This window comes from Macrotis lagotis, chromosome 1 (assembly GCF_037893015.1).
Source record: "Macrotis lagotis isolate mMagLag1 chromosome 1, bilby.v1.9.chrom.fasta, whole genome shotgun sequence".
Lineage (NCBI taxonomy): Eukaryota > Metazoa > Chordata > Mammalia > Peramelemorphia > Peramelidae > Macrotis > Macrotis lagotis.
The window spans coordinates 883,337,119-883,357,900 of NC_133658.1; the positions used below are offsets into that span (position 1 = coordinate 883,337,119).

The window sequence follows — 20,782 nt, forward strand, 5'->3', positions numbered from 1 at the left end:
GGAAAACTATAATGATATAAAAAACTCAGAAATCATTAATTTTTTTTTACAAATTTAGTTAAACCTTCATTTTGTATTTTTTGTTTGCATTCTGATCTCTCCAAAACTTTAGTCAATTTTTTTAAAATTTTAAGATTTCCGGAAATATGGTATTCAGACTTCTTGCTCACATTTTTCTAGAAGGCCAACAAATTCTGAGATTATCTCACCAAGTTCTCTCACCTTGGTTTATAGAGATAAGAAATATTTTTCTAACTGATTTTTTGAAAAAAATTTATAATTGTTCTTCCAATCCTCCATTTTGAGTGTTTTTTCCTTTACTTTTAAATTAAAATATGACCTGCCCAGGCCATTTGAGTCCTTAGAGTCCAATAATTTAGTAAGATTTGTCTATAACCCTTTTTCTTCATTTGAGTTTCATGTCACCTTTCTGCATTTTGCTTTCTTACTGAAATCCTGAATTATTCTGGAGGTTCTTGAAGTAACTCCATACTATTTTGGAGGGTAGAGGAGGAAGAGGTCCTAGTTGCTGCCAAAGTCTTGAACTTTCATTCCAGCAATTTCTTTGCTTTCTTTTATCCCATAATACCCATAGATTGCAAAGAGGTCAAATAACAAATCCCATCAAGTGATCGCATTATTTGAATTTTCCCTGCATATTTCCATTGGCTATATTTGACAAAATTATAAATCCAAATAGTATGAATTCAAATACGCAAGCAACCACCATGGTAGTCATTATTTGACCTAATTCAGAACTAACTGTATTTATTCATTATATGGAGGGGAAGAAGTCTTTATTTTTCCATTTATTCCATTTCTTAGTTTTTCCCCTTTCAGGAGGATTTTCTCCCTTTCTAAAAAAAATATATTTGTTACTTTTTCCTTGAGCAGAGTTCACTTGTGACTTATTCATCCATTATAGCCTAAAGCCTCAATTATTTTTAATCATAACAATAATTATATCTGACATAATATTTTAAGGTTTACAACACATTCATCATATCAACCAGAAGTAGGCAGTATAAATATTAGCACCACCATTTCACTAATAAAGAAACTGAGACTTGATGACTTGTCCAGGGTCACTAATACATGCTAAGAGTCTGGAATAAAATTCTGAGTTTGAGATAACAAGGAAAATGTTACAGTTTTCACATACAATTTTAATTAACTGTTTTTCTTCCTTACTCCTTTTATATTTCTTTCTAATATTCCTACAATTGTTCAGAAATAAAGTGATCAACAACTACTTTGGAAAATAGTATTCTCACTCCTGAATCAATTAATTAAATAGAAAATTATACATTCAAAGCCTTTAAACAAAAACCATAGAAACACTGAAGAGAATCCAAATCCATACAAAAGAAAGAAGTTATAATCAATGCCAATAGCTGAGATTTCAATGCTAATCTCAGGTGAGAACTACTTATGTTATTTGGTTTCATTTATTGTGTTTTAAAACATATTTCTAAGGCTGTGACATTCATGGAAGTTTAACAGAATGCCAAAAACAACATTATTTTAGTCCTTCTGTCACATCCTCTATGAGACAGTTCAGGATTCATTAAACACTCAGCCCTAGGGAAATAATACAATAATAGGCTCCCAGACAGAGTTCTTACGTGAGGGGACAACTAAAAGGAGTGAATCTCAAATTACAGAGACCCAGACATGCCAAAAGAAAGTCTATACCACTTAGCAACCAGAGAAGAAGAGGGGTTAATTACAATTCAGGAACAATAATGCAACAATTACAAAAAAAAATATAACCCACCAACATTTTCAGCTTGAAAATATACCAAGTTAAAACTGTGGGACCTGATTTTTTCTTTTACATGATTATTCTAAAGTACTACATAAAATATAGGCTACAAGCACATTTAATTAAACTGTTTCTAGGTAACGAAGTCCTAGGACAATGTTTGACATTTCCAGGTATCTTCAAAATCTGGAACAACATTTTGTATATAATGGCTGATAATAAACATATAACTAATTTATAAATAAGAGCTATGGGAACAACTTCTGTGTTGTTGTTATTGAGTTGTTTAAAAAACACTGGCTTGCTCCTAGAAGCTGATAACATTGGTAATCAAATCCTCAACACTTATTCACAGAATAATAGTGATTATGATAACAATAATGATGATGATAATAATAGCTAGAATTTTTATAGTACTTTAAAGTTTGCAAAGTGCTTTTACAAAATTAACCCTGGTAGATAGATATTGCTATAAACTTCATTTTAAAGGTGAGAAAACCAAGGCAGCAAAGACTTTCCCAGGGTCACAAAGCTAGTAAATGTCTTAACTGACTCTTATCTTCTTGATTTGTGGCACATCACTCTAACCACTTGCACCACCTAGGTACCTCATTTAACAACTAAACATATCTTCCAGAAATGTTTTGTATATTTAAGGAGGCAAAGGAACATCAATATTTTATAATATTAAAATAATACTATTATCACATCTATTCTTTTTGATCTTTGCAGTATACTAAAGAAATTTCATTAGATCATTACATACTAAGATAAAGCTTCCTTCATCTGTCATAAACCATTTTAAACTATTGTGAATTCTGTCCTCCTCCCAGAAAAAGGGCTTTGCAGTCACTTCCCACTTGCCCCTCCTTCCACCCCATGTGATTCTCCTTTACCCTCAATTCCTTTTTTAACTTGCCTAAAGTTGCCAAGATAAAACACTGACTACAGCCCCATGCTAAGAATGACCATTGAGTCATACTGAAAAGGCTGCTACAGCTCAAGGATTCTGAGCTTTTATTTGTTAGAACTTTTCTGCCAAGTTCAGCAGGTAGATATAAGACTATTATATTTTACACATTATTGTAAAAGGCAATCATCACTGCCTCAGAGTTAGGAAATAAACAACCAATTATCTCCATTCCTCAACTCTCTCTTCACCTCAAAATAAAAAAGTTAAAATTAAAAATTTCTAAAAAATAAAAAAAAAACCACACCTAGTCTCACTGTTATTTTGCTCCCTTAATTTTATCAATCCACATATCCAGAAGCTTCTTCTAACCAGATTTCAGGTAACTGTACTGAAAAGTTCTAAAAATGAAGCTCTCTATTCAAGAGAACAAGTTTCTGTAAACCATTAATACTAAACTAATCTCAAAAATGCATAATCTATTGTTGACATATTTGAGACTTAAGTTTACTAGATATTCCAAGTAACCATTCAAACATTTTCTTCATTTTAAAATGTGGTTTAAAAAAAGACTTTATTATTCATACTCTGACCCTATCACCATATAAAGGGACAATAAGACCCTGGCAGATGATTCAGACTTCATGCAGGGATAGGAAGGAGGTTAAAACATGCAACTGTGCAGCAACATTTTCAGACACAATATATTTTAAAAAAAAAAACCCAGCACAAGAAAATAATAACTGAGTCAGCCCAATAGGATAGAATTAGTAATTTCATGTGATCAAAGACAAAACCAAGGCAAACATCCACCAAGTTAAAAAATTCACATCAGTTATAACTGGTAAGACCACTGAGGATTCAATCCAAAGACAATTAAACTATAGGAAAGAAAATCTTTCTGTCCAATTTGTCACCTAGAAAAAGCCTCATGGCTTCCCTTAAAGGGCTTGCTCCTTCTCAAAAAGCCCAAACCTTTCTGAAGACTTTTCAGGTTGAATTTAATAGGCATGGGTTAGTTCTCACTAAGGAAAAGGTATTACATCAATGACAGCTCAGGGGCACAGGACACATCTGTGGCATAAGCCATGGCAGAAGGGCTATGCTGGGCTACTAATTCAGTAGATCAGGAGAGGAAGGTGCCTACCAGTCTCTGTTGTTCCAGTAAGAGGTCAGCTTCCTCTTTTTCCTTCTTATACAAGATTTCCATTTCCTGAAGCCTACAAAACGAAAGGAGAAAAAAAAATCAAACTGGAGACCGAAAATTAAAGCACAGTGCCACATGAAGCAGCTTTGTTTGATATATTACACATAGATTTTTTTGCTGCATTTTTATTATTTTACTTAATCCACAATAACTAATGCAAAAGAACAACCAAAAATGAGGTGAAACAACATCTATTTAAGTTCTAAGATGCAATAATTCTAATTATTTCTCTTTGGAAGGCCCCTGTCTAAGTGCATGGTCTAGAAAATGAAGAAGGGCCAAGAACAGCTCTTCTGGCCTTCTCCCTGAGTACCTTAACAAACTGAATATCAGGATAACTTATTTAAAATAAGGAATTTATATATTACCTTTTTTCCATCTCCTGTTTCATATCAATGCCTTGTTTCTCTAGAAGTTCTCTCTGGGCAAATGTCCAGTCGACTGGTTCAGAAGGTGTCTCAGCTGATGGAGTCTTTTCACGCTCAGCCCGTGCTTGCTCCGGATGATTGAAACGAAAAACGTGATTTTTACCCATGATGATGCGATTTCCTAATATAAAATAAAATCAGATTTAGAGAACCTTATAGAATCAACAAAAAAAAGTCAAAACAACAACTGTAGTAAAGTTGAAGGATATAAAATAAACCTACATAAACATGAGCACTTCTATAACCAACAAAACCTAGTAAAGAAACACAGAAAGTGAAATTCCATTTAAAATAACCACATATAGTAAAAAATTCTTGTGAGTTTTGTGAGTCTATCTGCCAAATGACAAAATACTTTTCACACAGAGACAGACAGTCAGATCTAAACAACTGGAGAAATATTAATTGCTTTTGGGTAGACTGATACAATATAATAAAATAACAAAACTACCTAATTAATTTACTTATTCAGTGCCATAAGAATCAGACTACCAAAGAATTATTTTTAAAAAAATCAAAAAAATCAAACATAATAAAATTCATCTGGAAGAACAAAGGATCAAGAGTATCAAGAGAATCAATAAAAAGTATGAAGGAAGGTGGACTAAAAGAATCAGATTTCAAGCTATATTATTATAAAACAGTAATCAACAAAACAATCTGATACTGGTTAAGAAACAGGGTGATTGATTAGAGGAATATCTTAGGCCCACAACACAGAGTAGTAAATGGCCATAGTAATATAGTGGTTAATAAATCCAAAGATCCAAATTCTTGGGGGGGGAGGCAAGAACTCATTATTTGATCAAAAATGCTGGGAAAACTGGAAAGAAGTCCTGGAGAAATTAGACAGATCAACATCACATACTAAGATAAATTCAGAAATACACGATTGAAACATAAAGGTTAATATCATAAACAAATTCGGAGAAGGATGGAACAAATTATGCATCAAATCTTTGGATAAGGAAAGAGTTATGACTAAGTAAGAGACATAAACATAGTAGAAATTAGAAGAAAAACAAGAAACATGGGAGGGAATATTCTCAAATATACAAGAGAAGTGAGCTAAATTTCTCAAAATAAGAGCCATTTCCCAACTGATAAACAGTCAAAGGATATGCAGAGGCAGTTTTCAGAAAAAGTCAAAGCAATCAATCATGTTACTTTAAAAATGCTCTAAATTATTACTGATTAGAAAAATGAAAAATAAAACAATTCAAAGGTACCATCTCACATCTGTTAGACTGACCAAAATGACAGAAAAGGAAAGTAACAAATATTTGGATAGGATGTGGAAAAATAGAGATTATTAATATAAAACTGGTAGAACTGTGAACTGGCTCAATCATTCTGGAGAACAATTTGGAGCTATGCTTAAAAGGTTATAAAAACTGTGTATACTCTTTGACCCAACAATACCACCAGGTCTGAATCCCAAAGAAATGAAAGAAAGAAAAGGATCCATATATACAAAAATATTCATAGCAATAATTATTTCAATTTAAATATAGCAATATTGTACAATGATTAAATCTGAAAGACTTAGTTATTCTGATCAATACAATGATCCAAGACAATTCCAAAGGACTGATAAAAGATGCTATCCCTTTCCAGAGAGGGAGAAAACTGATAAACTCTGAGTGAATACTGAAGCATATTGTTTTTTACTTTATTTTTCTTGCTCTTTTTTTGAACATGATTAATATAAAATGATGCTTTGAGTTACTACATATTATAATAGGCATCATAATTCATGCCTTCTCAATGGGTATGGGAGGGGCTAGAATAAAGTAGAGAATTTGGAAATCAAAATTAAAAAAATGAAGAACAAAACAATAAAATCAAGATTAGGAAATCATTTAAAAATATAAATAACAAATATCTCACTTCAGTCAAAAGACAAAAGTCAAAGTATTATTCATACAAGGTACTATTTGAACGTAATATTGGTGTGCGAAGTTTTAAGAACCTGTCCATACTCACCTGAACGTAGCTGTACATGCTGCACAACTCTCTTGCCATTCACATAAGTTTCAGAGCGCTCACAAGGCTCTAAAGTAACAATAACTACAAGATAAATGAAACTGAATTAGGATTACAAACCCTTGGCAGTGACTACTGGATGTATTCCTGAACTCAATGAATTCCAAATGCAGCGGAGAGAACTTTGCCCATACTCAAAGCCCCTTTACAACAGTATATAACTATGAATATTTGTCATTGCTAGACTAAATTCATGGAACTATCAAAGAGTATAAATTAATCTTTGAGATAGGATTCAAGTCAGGAGTAGCAGCCATTAAGTTATCTAAATCTATGTGAATTACCACTAAAATTACAGAATGAATAGGTTGGTATAAAGAAGCTTTTTATCTCCTTTTGGGTAATGAAGAGAATTGAAGGAGAGGATACATTCTTAAGCATCACCTCAAAACAAGACAGCAGTAAACAGAAAGGAATGCCCTCAAGAGGGAGACTTAGGCAAACATCTGAGATCTGGAAACAAACTAAGAAACACAATATTTTAACTGAGGGAGAATGATCAGCGTACAAAGTTCTGATAGAATTCTTTTTTTCAGCTTTGGATAAATGAGGATTGAAACTTTCTTTCCCTTTTCACATAAAATAAAAATAAAATCTACTGGGTTAATGCCTGGATAGAGCTCCTGCAGTCCTCAGTCCCTGAGATTTGCCCTTCGCCTTCTTTTCTATAAAATCATTACTATTCAGGACCATGCCCAGCTGCCCACACACTTGTCAGTGGCTGGCAGGGCAACAGAGGCCCTTTCTGTTGAGGTCATTTTCATGTATAAAGCTACACTGGTCCCGGCATTTCTATGGAAACCAGGTTTCTCCACTATTGAAGATATACTGATTCTAAAGAAAGTGTTAGGGAAAACTCTGCCTCAGGGTTTTTTCAGAACATAGAGTAAAACTGAAATCAAGGATTCTTACCTTCTCCATTATGATTTCTCTCACTCCGGAAGATACAGTGCTCCTCTTTGATGTGAGCCCCACTAAGCACTATGTCTTGGCGCCGTTCTGCATCAGCTTGGCCAACCCTGTAATTCAAGAAAAAATGTTTCCCCGGTGCAATGAGACACAAGAATCAGGATAAAATAGAACTTATGTTCATGGTACATTACTAAGTTTCTAATTAAATAATGGATAAAGAAAAATATTAAAACTGCATATTAAAAATTAAGTTTTAATATCTCATAAAGACTTTACATCAAAAAATTTTAGACCAAGGTAAACAGTTTAATGTATCAAGAAGGTAAATAAAATTTTAAGCCTCCCAGATAACACTAAAAATGCTTGTAAGAACATTATTACCCAAAGTCTTATGAGGGGAAATTACACATACCAGAAGTCATCATGAAGACTATGTTAACAAAGACTATTACATAACTTTAAAAGAGTTAAAGGGACAATATCAGACCACTTTAGAAGATAAAACAATTCACAAAAATGAGTTTTTCAAAGGATAGTATCCAAATATTATATGCTAAAATCAGATATTTAATAAGTAAAATAAAGCCTAACTAAAAAAGAAAAGCACATTTACCGTGTAATGCCATCTTTGATATAGTAAAGCAAACATTCAGACATGAGTGGATCTTCATTGAGGTTAACAAGATGTGGTGTCTGAAAAACATTTTAAAAAATTATCAATCCAAATGAGGTTTTTAAAATATTCCTTAGAAGGACAGATCAAGCTAGCTAGATCCTACAAGAGACTAATGGATTCATTTTGTTCACCCATCAGTACACATGAGGAACTTCCTTTGCCCCTAGAACAAATTCTGGCAGTTCCACAATAAAATAAAAATTCCTCATGTTCTGCCTCATCCACATACTCCAATGAATTTTCTTTAAAAATGGACATTTTTTAAATAATGTCAGAAACTCACCAGAAGGGGGGAAAGTATAAGAAGCATGAGACAGGTTGATTTCATGTATTGTTTAACTCAGTTCCATTTCTTAAAAAAGAAAAAAATGAAAATGTCTACAAAATACTACCTAAATAAGGAATGTAGTAAAAGAAACTCAATTTTCAAATAGTTACAATATATGTTCAATTATCTTTCTTTACTCCACTCTACTTTCTGCTGCTTTCCCTCAAGTACAGCCTTCTGTGGTTTTGGTTTAGTACAGCAATCCCAAGTTAGAAGGAAAAATCTAAATCAATGATATTTGCTAATATTACTATATGTGTTTATTTAAAAGACTTTTCACCTATTTCTACTATGTTTCTTTCTCTTTTTTTCCCCCCAAGGCTAAAGGGGTTAAGTGGCTTGCCCAAGGCCACACAGCTAGGTAATTATTAAGTGTCTGAGACCAGATTTGAACCCAAGTAATCCTGACTCCAAGGCTGGTGCTTTATCCACTACGCCACCTAGCAACCCTCTACTATGTTTCTAAAACTTTTTAAAACCAACTTCTTTGGTGAAAATACCCCATTGGAATCCACAAATAAGTCACATGGTCTTGGAATAAAAATCTAACCAGAGTAAGGCAGCAAGATATGAAGAACAAAAGAAAAGTTAGAGGACAAAAATGAAAGCAGGGAGGAGGGGTTTCCAAAGAATGAAAAAAGTCACCTCCCACAAACCAGAAGCTAATACTGCAATAAATAAAAGATTGGAATAGTTGGAAATAGAACTTTGAAATTAGATCCTAAGAATCATCAATATTCTGGAAGTCAAGACCACTGTCAATATGTACTATATTTAATGTCATTTAACAATGATACAGTTTTTTCCTGTTTTACAATCCTATCTGTGAAATACATACTGCAGAATCTTTTATTAAAAAGATATTTTTAAAAATCTGGTTCTGGAATTTAATGGTATTATCCATTTAGGAATTTTCACAAGTTATATGGGGCAGCTGGGTGGTACAGTGGACAGAGCACTAGCCTGGAGTCAGGTAGACCTGAGCTCAAATTTGGCCTCAGACACTTGATACTTACAAGCTGTGTGACCCTGGGCAAGTCACTTAGCCCAAATTACCACACCAAGCCCCTCCAAAAAAGAAAAGTTAGCTACATAAGAAGTTGCTTTTAAATCAAAAGTCATAACCTCAAATCGATAAAAAGGAGTTATCAACTCAAGAAATCAGAATCAAAACTGAACGTAGATCATTTCTAGAACATCATCATTTCCCTTTCTCACAAAGCTCAAGTAAATTTGAGAGGAAAGTTAGGAAATGATAAAATTTCAGTTTAGTGCTTTATAACAAATGTTAAATGTATCTGTGTTTTCAAGAATCAAATATTACAAGATTCCTTTTTTAGATCATTAGAAAATCTCTGGGTCCATTCAGACTTCATCCAAATTTGACTGAACATAGCCTTGTGCAAGTTTCTCCAAAGTTGTTATATAAACAAACCCTACTTAGGGAGAAATTTAAGCTACTAAGCTTGTTAATCTAAATAAATATATCAAACAGACTTTTTGCCTATGCTTAAAATATTTTTAAAATTTCTTGAAACCAATCTACTTTAGTAAGTCTACAAACATTCATTTATTTGAACTGGAATTTATTTTATTTTCAGCTCCAAATTCTTTCTCTCCAAATTTAAAGACATTGGAAAAACAAAACTAGTACTGACATGTATAATCAAGTAAAACAAATCCCTGTACTAGTCATATTATATGGTTCAATCTGTCCTCTGAAGCTAAACCCTCTCCATTCAGAGAAGGACCGTGTGCTTCATCATGAGTCCTATTGGTCACTACATTGTTTCTAAGTATTTCAAGGATGTTTTGTCTTTATATTTATTAACTGCTTCCCATGTGTATAGCAGTGTGCCAACAAAAAATGATGACCACTGTCCCTGCCCTCAAGTCAAAAGTCATTTATTAAGGTGCCTATTATGTGTCAGGCATTATGCTATATCCTGGAAAAATAAATAAAGTCAAAAAATAGTCTCAACTCCCAAGAAGTTATATTCTAATAGGGAGACAATATATTAAAAAAAAAATCTCCAAAAAGCCTATGAAAGATCTACATAATGAAAACACAGTCCAATCTGTGAAGGGGGGCACCAGCAGATGGGCATCGAAAATACGAAGGACTAAAAGGGGACCTTCCTAAGAAGCAGGGATCTGGAGCTGAACTTCAGGGAAACCAGCAGAGGAGGACGGAGTAAGAACAAAAAGAATCTCAGGCATGAGAAGGAGAAAAGGCAGGGAGTCAAGAGATGGAGCATCTTGTCCAAGGAGGAATTATAAAATATAGAGAGGAGTAAGGTGTAAGTAAGAAGATCTGAAATATAGGAAGGTTTTTAAAAGTCAAAGTGAGGATTTTATTCTACATGTAAATGGAGCCCCTAGAATTTATTGAGTAGAGAGATGGAGGTGATTTGCTCAGAGTAGCATTTGAGGAAAATCACACTGGCGGCTAAGCAGAGGATGAACTGGGGTGGGGAGAAACTTTAGGTAGGGAAATCAATGAGAAACCTATTGTAGTAACTAGAAACAATGTGGTGGAGACTGTAGTGAACATATAGTATCTGTGTGAGTGGAGAGAAGGGACATATTCAAGAAATGTGAAGATAGCAATAATAACACTTGGCAACAGATTAGCTGTGTAGAGTAAGTGTAGAGAAGTTAAGGATGACACTGAGGATGTGAATGTTGCTGAGTATGAAAATGGTGGGAACCTTGACAGTCATAGGAAATTGGGAAGAGGTGAGGATTTGGGGAAAAGAGAATGAGCTCTATGGTGTACATGTTGAGTTTTAGATGTCCAAGAGGAAATGGTGGTGCAAGTCTAAAGCTCAAGAAAGGTTAGGGCTAGATATATAGAATTTGGAATTATCAACATGGAGATTACATCTGAGTTCATGAGATCACCAAGTGAGATGGAATAGAGGGAGAAAGAAAGAGGAACTAGGACAGACTTTTGAGGATACCCACAGTCAACGGACATAAAGCCCTTCAGCAATGGAGACTAAGAAGAGGCTGCTAGGTAGCTAAAAAACCTAGAGAAAGCAGTGTCATGAAAACTAAGATGCAGGAGTCAAAAGAAGGTGAATAACAATGTCAAAAGTTTCAAAGGATAAGAACTGAAAAAATAAATTAGATTAGGCAATTAAGAGATCACTGGTATTATTAGGTAGCAGTTTCAGCTGAATGATGTTTGGAAGTCAGTTTACAGAGGGTTTAAAAGAGATTGGAAGGGAAGTGGTAAAGAAACCTACTGTGACAGCTTTCTCAAGGAGCTTAAATGAGAAAAGATTTTAGAGATAAGGGATAAATAGCTAATGGGATGGTCAGATGAAAAGACAGGATTTTTAAGGACAGGGGAGATTTGAGTAGGTTTGTAGATTGCAGAGAAGCCAGTAAATAGAGAGAAATTGAAGATTACTGAGAGAGACAAAGGAGATGAAAAAGGAGAAGGTGTTAGAGAAAATAGGATGGAATAGGATGGTTTGTGCAAGTAGAGGGGTTTACCTTGGTAAGAAAGTAAACCTCTTTATATAAGAAAGGAATAAAAGGGGACATAGTGAGGGCTTTATGTGAGTAATGAAATAAGAAAGAGGGAACTCTCAATTTCTTGAGAAAAATATAAAACAAGGTTCAGTTTTAAAAAACACAGATTTAGCGTCCTCATCCCTAAAAAAGTCACATGGCTTCATAGGAAAATTCTTATCACAGAATGATAGGAAGTCAAAAAATAACAATTCTCTATCACCAAACAAGAAATGTTAATGATATTAAATTTGCTCTGTTCCCCCATGCTAATATTAAAGAAGCCATCTTCAAACCCATTTAAGTGTAAGGATAACATTAAGTAAGTCTTCAAAGACAGTTTTATCATTGAACCGAGTGATCAATTAAATGAGATGTCTTAACCATTTATATTTTATACAATTAATTCTCCTGGTCTATCATTAGCATTAAACACACATACACTAGACAGTTAAAGAACATTTTTCAATTATTACTAGGTTACAACATAATAAACATTTATAAAAATTTTTAGTCATAAAATAACTACAATTACAAGCAAAAATAAATTACACCACCTGTCTAAAAGAATTTCCCTAAACAAACCTGGTCAGTTGAAAATTCTTTCAGAGTCATCAAAGATGGCCTCTGAGGGAAAATCTACATGAGAAATGAGCCACAGCTGAAGCAACATAGGGGAGAAAAAACTTAGCAGGGTGATGAAATATAGTGAAGTATGAATGAGATTTCAATAGCAGGTATACTGCCACAAGTTTGTTATTTATAATTACTAAAGTGTGCTTGTACAATTGTTTCCAGAGACACAGATTATTCTTATAATGAAAGCACATCTCAAAATGAAATCAGTAAGGTTAAAGTTAAGCCATCTATCAAGAAGAAAAGGAGTACTTCTGGAAGACATCAGCTGCCTGAGTGAAAACTCATAAAGTAGTAGATATTTTCATTTGACTAAGACAAATTTTTCCAACCTTTTTCGGTGAAAAAACACCCAGAGTTCCTCCATCTTCTCGAATGGCAACTCCCATTTCAGCTAATAAGGCCTCTCTAGAAAAAGAGAAAGAAGCACATTAATGACACATATTTGGTGTTTCAATGAAACTAAAACTAAACTGAGAACCATGGTAAGCAAATCAAAATAAGTTTATGGTATGGAGGTAAGATTCTAGGTTCTTTTTTTTTTTTGCAAGGCAATGGGGTTAAATGGCTTGCCCAAGGCCACACAGCTAGGTAATTATTAATTGTCTGAGGCTGGATTTGAACTCAGGTACTCCTGACTACAGGGACGGTGCTCTATCCACTGCACCACCTAGCTGCCCCCAATTCTGGGTTCTTAAAGGCCACACTAACAGAATACAATTTGTGGCACTTCCCACCAAGGTAGAAAAGCTTTGAATATGGTCTGAAGAGTTTTTTAAAATTATTTTAAAAAATTATCAATAATCTTTGCTGATAATTATACATACACTTTCCAAATATTTAGTTTAAACTTCTGTATTACAAAAATAATAAGCATATAATGTAAACTTAACAATATGTGAGCCTTTAAGCCCAAATACAATTTATTAAAAAAGCAGTATTTCTTCAACAAATAAGCAGTTCTATCATCTGAAAATCAAATGGAAGAGAGGCTCATCACCAGGTAATACATTTTTTAGCCCCAGCAGCTCATGAAGACTATCCATTAAGGCAAGAAAGAATTGAGACTTGTGCCAATGAAGGAATTATCTACACTGCTAACATTTTTGAGCCTGGGAGGTATGTATTAAGAAAATCTCAACTCATGTATTGAATTAATACATTAGTCAGTATTAACTCGAAGGACTTTCAGGAAAGAAATGTTTTCTGAATAAAAATTGATTTGGAAAGAAAAAAGTAACTAATTATTGCCCAAGAGTAGAGTGGATAAAAGCAAAGAGAGGAAAAAAAATTAGGAAATTAATTTATCTTTTATTCCCTAATTGACAAATAGTCAAAAAATATGATTATCTAATTATTATATGGCTTTTCAAAAAAATCAAACTGTGAAAGAGATTTATGTATTCATATTGCATTCTATCTTTGTGTTGTGTTGTGAAAATGAAAGTTTTTTGGCTTTTTGTATTTGAGTTCTAAATTTTAAAAAAGGTAAAAATCAGAAGACATAGGCACACAGATCTACTTTTAAAAATTTCAGCCTCTAGCATGGATACTAAATGAGCATTAAAAAGTAGCTTTCTATGCAATTCCTGACTTCATCATTCATTCTATAAAATCTCTAATCCAAATGGTTAGACAGACCAGTACTTAAGTGCTCCAGGCATTTTATTTCCTGACCTCTCCATCCTGATGGCCTCTGTTTTACGAAGTTTCTCTTCCCACGTCTCATTCAATTCAGCAATGATTTTCTCAGATTCCTGAGGGGAGGAAAGTACACAACTAATTAAGAAATAAACTATATATATGAAAGATAATCTCCCTATCCAGAGTACTTGATAACAGGTCACAAGCATCATGCATTGATGATTTCAATGTAAATGTAGTAGAAATAATTTTTAATTTTTTTAGTGGCAACTGATCAATAAAATTTTTATTTTACATTTCTGATGGATGGTTTTTGATATCTTTAATGATAACTCCTAAATAAAAGCTTATTTTACATTTCTGATAGATGGTTTTTAATATCTATAATGGTAACTGCTGAATAAAAGTTTATTTTACATTTCTGATATCTTTTCATTAAAAATTTTCAAACAATAAAAGTGATATTACTTAAAAAGAACTTTACTTGTTCAGAATAATCATATATCTAGCATGAGTCAAGGTTTTCCAATAAATATTTATATATATACATATATGTATATATATGTATATATACATACACATACACACATATACACGTATATGTGTGTATGTGTATATATATAAAATGCTCAAATAGATTATCAAAATTCAAAGACTTGCTGTGGTAGAAGGTATATGAAAATCTGACTTTCCTTCCATATTCTTTCCTTTCCAAGAGAACTGAATGTTTCTTTAAAATTTATAGGGAATTTTATTGAACACATTAGAGATCTATGTCTAAAGTACTTTGGTAGGAGGGCCTGATTTCTGTGCTTTACAGATAGATTACTTTCATTTGGTTTCATGTGCTAATATTCTAAGACACAGGCCAAAAGAAGTAGCAGCCTCAGATGAACAGTAAAAGCTTTATCATTAACATCTAACATTCACAATGTGGTATTTTTTTTTTCCTCAAGGAGAGACTATTTTCAATGATAGAACTTGACAGCTAAAACAGTATTATAGGATCAAAAAGTCCAAATCTTTGAATTACAGATAAGGAAACTGAGATTGTTCAGGAAAGATAAGTGACTGCCAATAGCACATAACCAATATTAGAGGTGGGATCTGAATATACTTCCTCCTTCTCTGGGATTAGCATAATTGTTAAGAATTTTGAGGATTTTGTCAAGTTAATTACTGCATTGAAAATCAAAATAGAAGGTTACATGTCTTGAACAAATAACCTCCAAATATCCCCTTCTTGCTAGAAACACAATTTCCCCGAGTAACTTTTTGATTGGAGCACATCACAATAAATGAATTTTATTTGGTAAAGGAACATGCTTGCTCCATTTTTGTAACTTTGCTTTTCAAAAGCAGAAAATTGTTTTAATTAACCCAGTTTTATGAGTGCTCTTCACTCACTTTTCTTTGCAGTTTTAAAGAAACAAAACAGTTAAATTTCTTTTCTCAGAAGTTGTTGTTCATTGTAGGGTGAACAATATGCAAAACAAAAAAGGGTATGGAGAAGGAAAATATGAAGAAACAAACATAGGGAAGAATAAAAACTCCAATAAGCAAGGCTTTCTTTTTTTTGTTGGATAAATATAAAGTTTAGAAAGCAACTACCCTATTTTGGAGACACTATTCCTCCCTACCCCCCCTCCAGATCTTGGCCACATGTAAGTGTTCAAAGTATTTAGCGCACTCAATTCTCAGGCTTAATTTGCTTTTAGTTGTGGAGAAGCACAGCACATTGAATCATTAAGTAATAAAAAATACAGCATTTCCCAACTGTGCTTTAATGAGAAAAAGAACTGTCCTTAATAGCTTTCAACACAAAGCAAAACAAACCAGTTCATGGCAACAACATTTTTCAATGGAGAGTAGGTGAGTAGTGCAACAATCAGTTGAAATGCCCTTAGTTTCTTGAACAGTCAACAGGGTCTGGCTCCCACTTTCTTCCTGGGATATGAAGGGCAAAAAAGAGAACTGAAGCAAAGTCCTTTTTGCCTATAGAAGCACTGAATCTGTTTAGCAGCTCAGTGGATAAGAAGGTAGGTTGGTGGATAAGTGCACACCAGTCTAGAGGCAGTGGGCTCTCATTTCTTTTCCCATGTTTATTTCCAAAGGGAAAGGAGAAGAATCTGTGAGCAGGATTTGTTGCTCTCTTGCTTTTTGTACTATTGAATATTAAAGGGGAAAGAGCTACACTCAGCACAGGATGAAAAACAAGGTAAGATGCAAGAGACAGGCATTCCCCTATAAGTTGTTTTGTTGACATGTGCTATTCAGCATCAGATGTCATGATTTTGGCTCCTGAAAGTCAACAGTAATTATTTAGGCATAAATGATACTCTAACAATATTAGAATTTTCCAAAGGATAACCTCACATTTACTGGAATGAGTCTGGTCACACAACTAACAAAAGCCTGAGATCACACATTCATAAACACAAAGAACCTGCAAGTGCATCTCCCAAATTCAGCCTTCTCAACGCTAGTACTTCCCTGTGAACCCCATCACTGCCAGGATTCATCTGGGTTAATCACGCATACTTCTGAGCCTCCATTTCCACATGTGTAAAATAAAAAATTGAATACCCTCCATGATCTGAATCTGGGATCTAGTGACTCTAAATGATAAGGAGACTTATCTATGACTTCGAGATACAGAGAGCTGACAGGGACTGTCCAGAGTCACCAAGCCAGCAGTTCAAGCTTTGAGCTCTAGTTTTCCTAATTCCTGGGGTCAGGCTGTCTCTCAGGACTTCCTATTCAGTTTAAATTGCCACCTACCTTAAGACGCTCAATGGCTTCTTCTCCTCCAGGAGTAGACATGATCCTCTCCTGAATACTGGTCACAGATGTTAAGCCCACCTGACTATTTAGTGAGCAGGAAGATGGAGATGTTGTAAGGGACCCCATGGATGCTGTGGAAAAATTGCCAGGGCGTTGATTCTCAGAGGCTAGCAAGTACCTATGCTTATTGTTCTGAAAATCTTTCAGATCTGAGAGACAGATAGAAAGAAGGGAAGGCAGAGAAATAGGAAAAGGAGACAAAAGAGGAAAAAGAGCAGAAGAAAAGGAAAAAAGGAAGGAATACCAGTGTAAGAAAGGAGAGCATTTAAAGCGCCAATAGGAAGACAAGTTTAATGATTTTAGATGGCAGTTCTGAAACAGGTTTGTCTTAATTCTGGAGTTAAGAACTTTAATTTGGCTTAAGATTTTAGTCTTCCAAATGAGTTAACATTTTCTAGTAATTCTTATTAAATGATATGACCAGCAAGGGGACAAAGATATCATCTTGGCCCACAGTATTCTAAGAAATCCAAGAAAGTCTAGTAATGTTTTAATTTTCAAATACAACAAAAAATCTCAACAGTCTAAAACCTCAATAACATTTTTTGAAATCAATTTTATTCACACTTAGAATTTCTTTTGGACACAAGGCCAATGTTCAAAGGAAGATTACTCAATCTGTTTGCTCTATGGTAATATGTATAACATCAAATTCCTTGAATAAAAAAAAAGTATTAATTTCTTAAAAGACTCAAGAAAGATGTGAACCAGTGAAAAATTTATAACTTGAGATTTAAATATTTTCATTACATACCCCTCACTAGTGAAATCTCCTAGTTGTGTTTTTATATAAAAAAGAGCAGTATTTCCAAAAAATAAGAGCTTTAGAAACTCTATTAAGAAAGTTAAGATGCTTAGTATTTCTGGTTAATGTCTATAGACGGAGAATTATAGCTTAGTCTACAATTCTATAAGTGTGTAGAAATAAAAAAAGGACAATTATTTCTTAGTTTACATGAGTTCTTTGCCATCAGAATAAAAGCAAATATGATTAGTACTCGAACAAATTTTCATTTTAGGCTCTTAAAGTGTTGCTACTTTGCAGTGCTGGGCTGCTCTGCAGTAGTAATCCTTGATTTATTGAAGTTAATGATCTGCCATTATTTCTATTATCTCTGTGTATCATTGCTATTAAATTATGTAAGCATTTTTTAAATTAAACTCTGACATACAAAGTCACAGAATGAAGAATATAGATTTTTTTGACATGGCTTGGGATTTTATAATGAGAATAATAAATAGCAAATATTTCCAGAATAACTGACTGAATGTTTAAGTATTTTATCAACAGGTTACCTAGTATGAAATGCAGGACTTAATTTTTAATACTATACACATAAATAAAACTAGAGTTCATGAACCTGTTATTCACTCTACCTTCATGGAACATTAGCCAGCTAAGTTTCAGACATAAAAAAGACAGAGAAAATCCACAGGTGTGAATGTACATGAACTCATATAAAAGTATAAATTAGATCATTATTTATTAATGTATGACTTGCCTAGAATTAAATGAAATAAATGACTGTGTTTCCTCAAAGGGGCTAATTATGATAACTGCTAGACAATAAAATTTATTGCTATTCACCTAACCCTGGAAATCTATTTACTCGAAATTTATCTCTGAGGCTCAAGAAAAAAATTTGCTTCAAGTCAGTTTGAAAACCGCCATCTACAAATACAGGAAACAAGAACACAAGCCAAGAGGCAATTAAAAAGGGCAGCAGGGGGAGAAAAGGAGCAATTGAGTGGTCAGGCAGGTGGAAAAGAACATGAGGAACTTGATTTGCCAAGTCCAATGGACCCACACACACCCAAAATCAAATTACAGGAGTGGACCAAAATGATATAGTTGCAATTGACTAGGGCTTACAATCATGTATTATTATATAATCAAAACTGAGTCATGCACTGCTTTCTAGAAATGCTATTGCTGCCAAGGAAAAAGACAAAAAGCGAGTGGCCAAAGCATCTTAAGCACAGAAGCGAAGGCGAGTTCAAGTTGTGACCACACCATTGTCATTCAGCTAGGAAATCTCAGACAGAGATGATCTACCCAAAAGCAAAAACACTCATTTTCTAATGAGATTATTATGTGAAAGTCAGCATTTAAACACATCTCAGCATTAACTCAATACTGGGATCTTAATACAAGTGAGCAATCATTGCTGCCCCTTTAGTCTGCTTCAATTTCTTAAATAAACAAAATCAAAGTAATCCTCTAAGCTAAGACAATATTCAAAATAGGTAGGAATGAATGAAGCCCTCTGAATACAGAAAAAAGAGCAACAGATGATGCTGTCTTATAATGTTCCCTCTTCAAATTTTAAACTTATTTTCTATACTTTAGACAGACTTGCCCCAACTGTTTTTTGCTTTGTTTTCTTTCCTCAAATAGAAGAAATGAAAAGCTACTCTAAATCATGAAGAAGAAATATAGATTTTCAGGGAATATATATCAATCATTGTATTTAACCCTCTCATTTTAACAGTGGAGGAAAAGGACAACCATAAAGATTAAAGGACTTGCTCAAGGTCTCATAAATAGAAAGGAGCCAACATGGAATCAAAATGAAGTCTTCTGACTTCCAATCTTTTCATTACATCTAACTATTGCTCAAGACACCATTGGGTAAAGTGGCCAAACAGCTTCCTGTGGACACAAAGGGTTCCACAGCAACATTCTTAATGATTCTTTAGCATAAATAGCTTGTAGACTGGAGGAACGGAATTCAGTCCTTTGAACCTTGAGAGCTGTGTAAACTTTTTGGATTTTTTGGTTTTTTGTTTGTTTTTTAGGTTTTTGCAAGGTAAATGGGGTTAAGTGGCTTGCCCAAGGCCACACAGCTAGGCAATTATTAAGTGTCCGAGACTATATTTGAACTCAGGCACTCCTGACTCCAGGGCCGGTGCTCTATCCACTGGCCACCCAGCCACCCCTAGAGAACTGTGTAAACTTAAAAGGGTTTTCACATTAACAGGACACTGAAATAAAATAAAAAGTCTCACATTAACTAGAATTTTATAACTACATATCAAAATTTAATAACATGTGAGAAGAACAAGCCCTGTGGGGATAGGCTGCTTGGCCTTTCAACTTTGTACAAATAATAAATTAAACTTAACCGATCTTTACTTTGATATACTATTTAAAAAAAAAAAGGAGGATCATTTCTAATTCTACATCAAATGCTCTGTCTGGGATTTCCTTGTTAGGATTGCTGGCATGCAAAGTTAATTTTAAAGATGACCCAGCAGAGGGATACTAGCAAGTCAGGGCACTAGAAAGAACCAACACACGTAATACACACATTTGACTCCACTTCCAGAGTAATCATCGATCAATGGATCAACTGAAGGTAAGCAGAAGGGAAAATATGAAAGTATAAAGTTTATGTTCATTGGTGAAACAGAGAACAGAGTGGTATTTGGTTAGAGTGAAAAAATTCACACTACTTATAAAACCAACCATACAAATTTTATCCACCTAAATCTAATCAATAAGAACAACACATGAAGAGGGCTTATAGAACCAACTAGATTCAAATCAAAATTTTAATTCATTAGTAAACAAATTAATCTTGAAAAGCCTTATGCCTAAACAAATAAGAATTTACCATAAAGGTAAGCAATGAGCTACAAATAGAAAGAATTCATTAACTTGCTAACAGAGCCTTCAATCATAAACCTAAGGTCAATCCCATTACATTATAAAGCAAGTTTGGAGGAACTACAATTTCTTAAAATTCAAAATTTTCTAATTTTTTCTGTAGACAACATGAATTTATCCAATCCAATAATTTCATTGGAAATGTAAATGGACATGTTAGAGTTAATAAAAATTGCAATGTGCATTCTCTGGAC

General features: G+C 33.8%; 1 protein-coding gene across 7 annotated transcripts in view; it reads right to left on the reverse strand.

Moving 5' to 3' along the window:
* KIF1B (kinesin family member 1B) overlaps nt 1-20,782 on the reverse strand; it is a 192,324-nt gene that overhangs the window by 93,494 nt on the left and 78,048 nt on the right. For 3 of the 7 annotated variants that reach the window (XM_074218481.1, XM_074218480.1, XM_074218484.1), the window contains 9 exons: nt 20,230-20,271; nt 16,856-17,067; nt 14,108-14,187; nt 12,763-12,838; nt 7,882-7,961; nt 7,269-7,375; nt 6,297-6,380; nt 4,251-4,431; nt 3,823-3,895 (listed from right to left, as the gene is read on the reverse strand). In XM_074218481.1, the coding sequence (XP_074074582.1) occupies nt 3,823-3,895; nt 4,251-4,431; nt 6,297-6,380; nt 7,269-7,375; nt 7,882-7,961; nt 12,763-12,838; nt 14,108-14,187; nt 16,856-17,067; nt 20,230-20,271 (935 nt within the window). The remainder of the gene's footprint in view (nt 1-3,822; nt 3,896-4,250; nt 4,432-6,296; nt 6,381-7,268; nt 7,376-7,881; nt 7,962-12,762; nt 12,839-14,107; nt 14,188-16,855; nt 17,068-20,229; nt 20,272-20,782) is intronic. The other 4 variants (XM_074218485.1, XM_074218483.1, XM_074218486.1 and 1 more) reach the window with 2 other exon arrangements.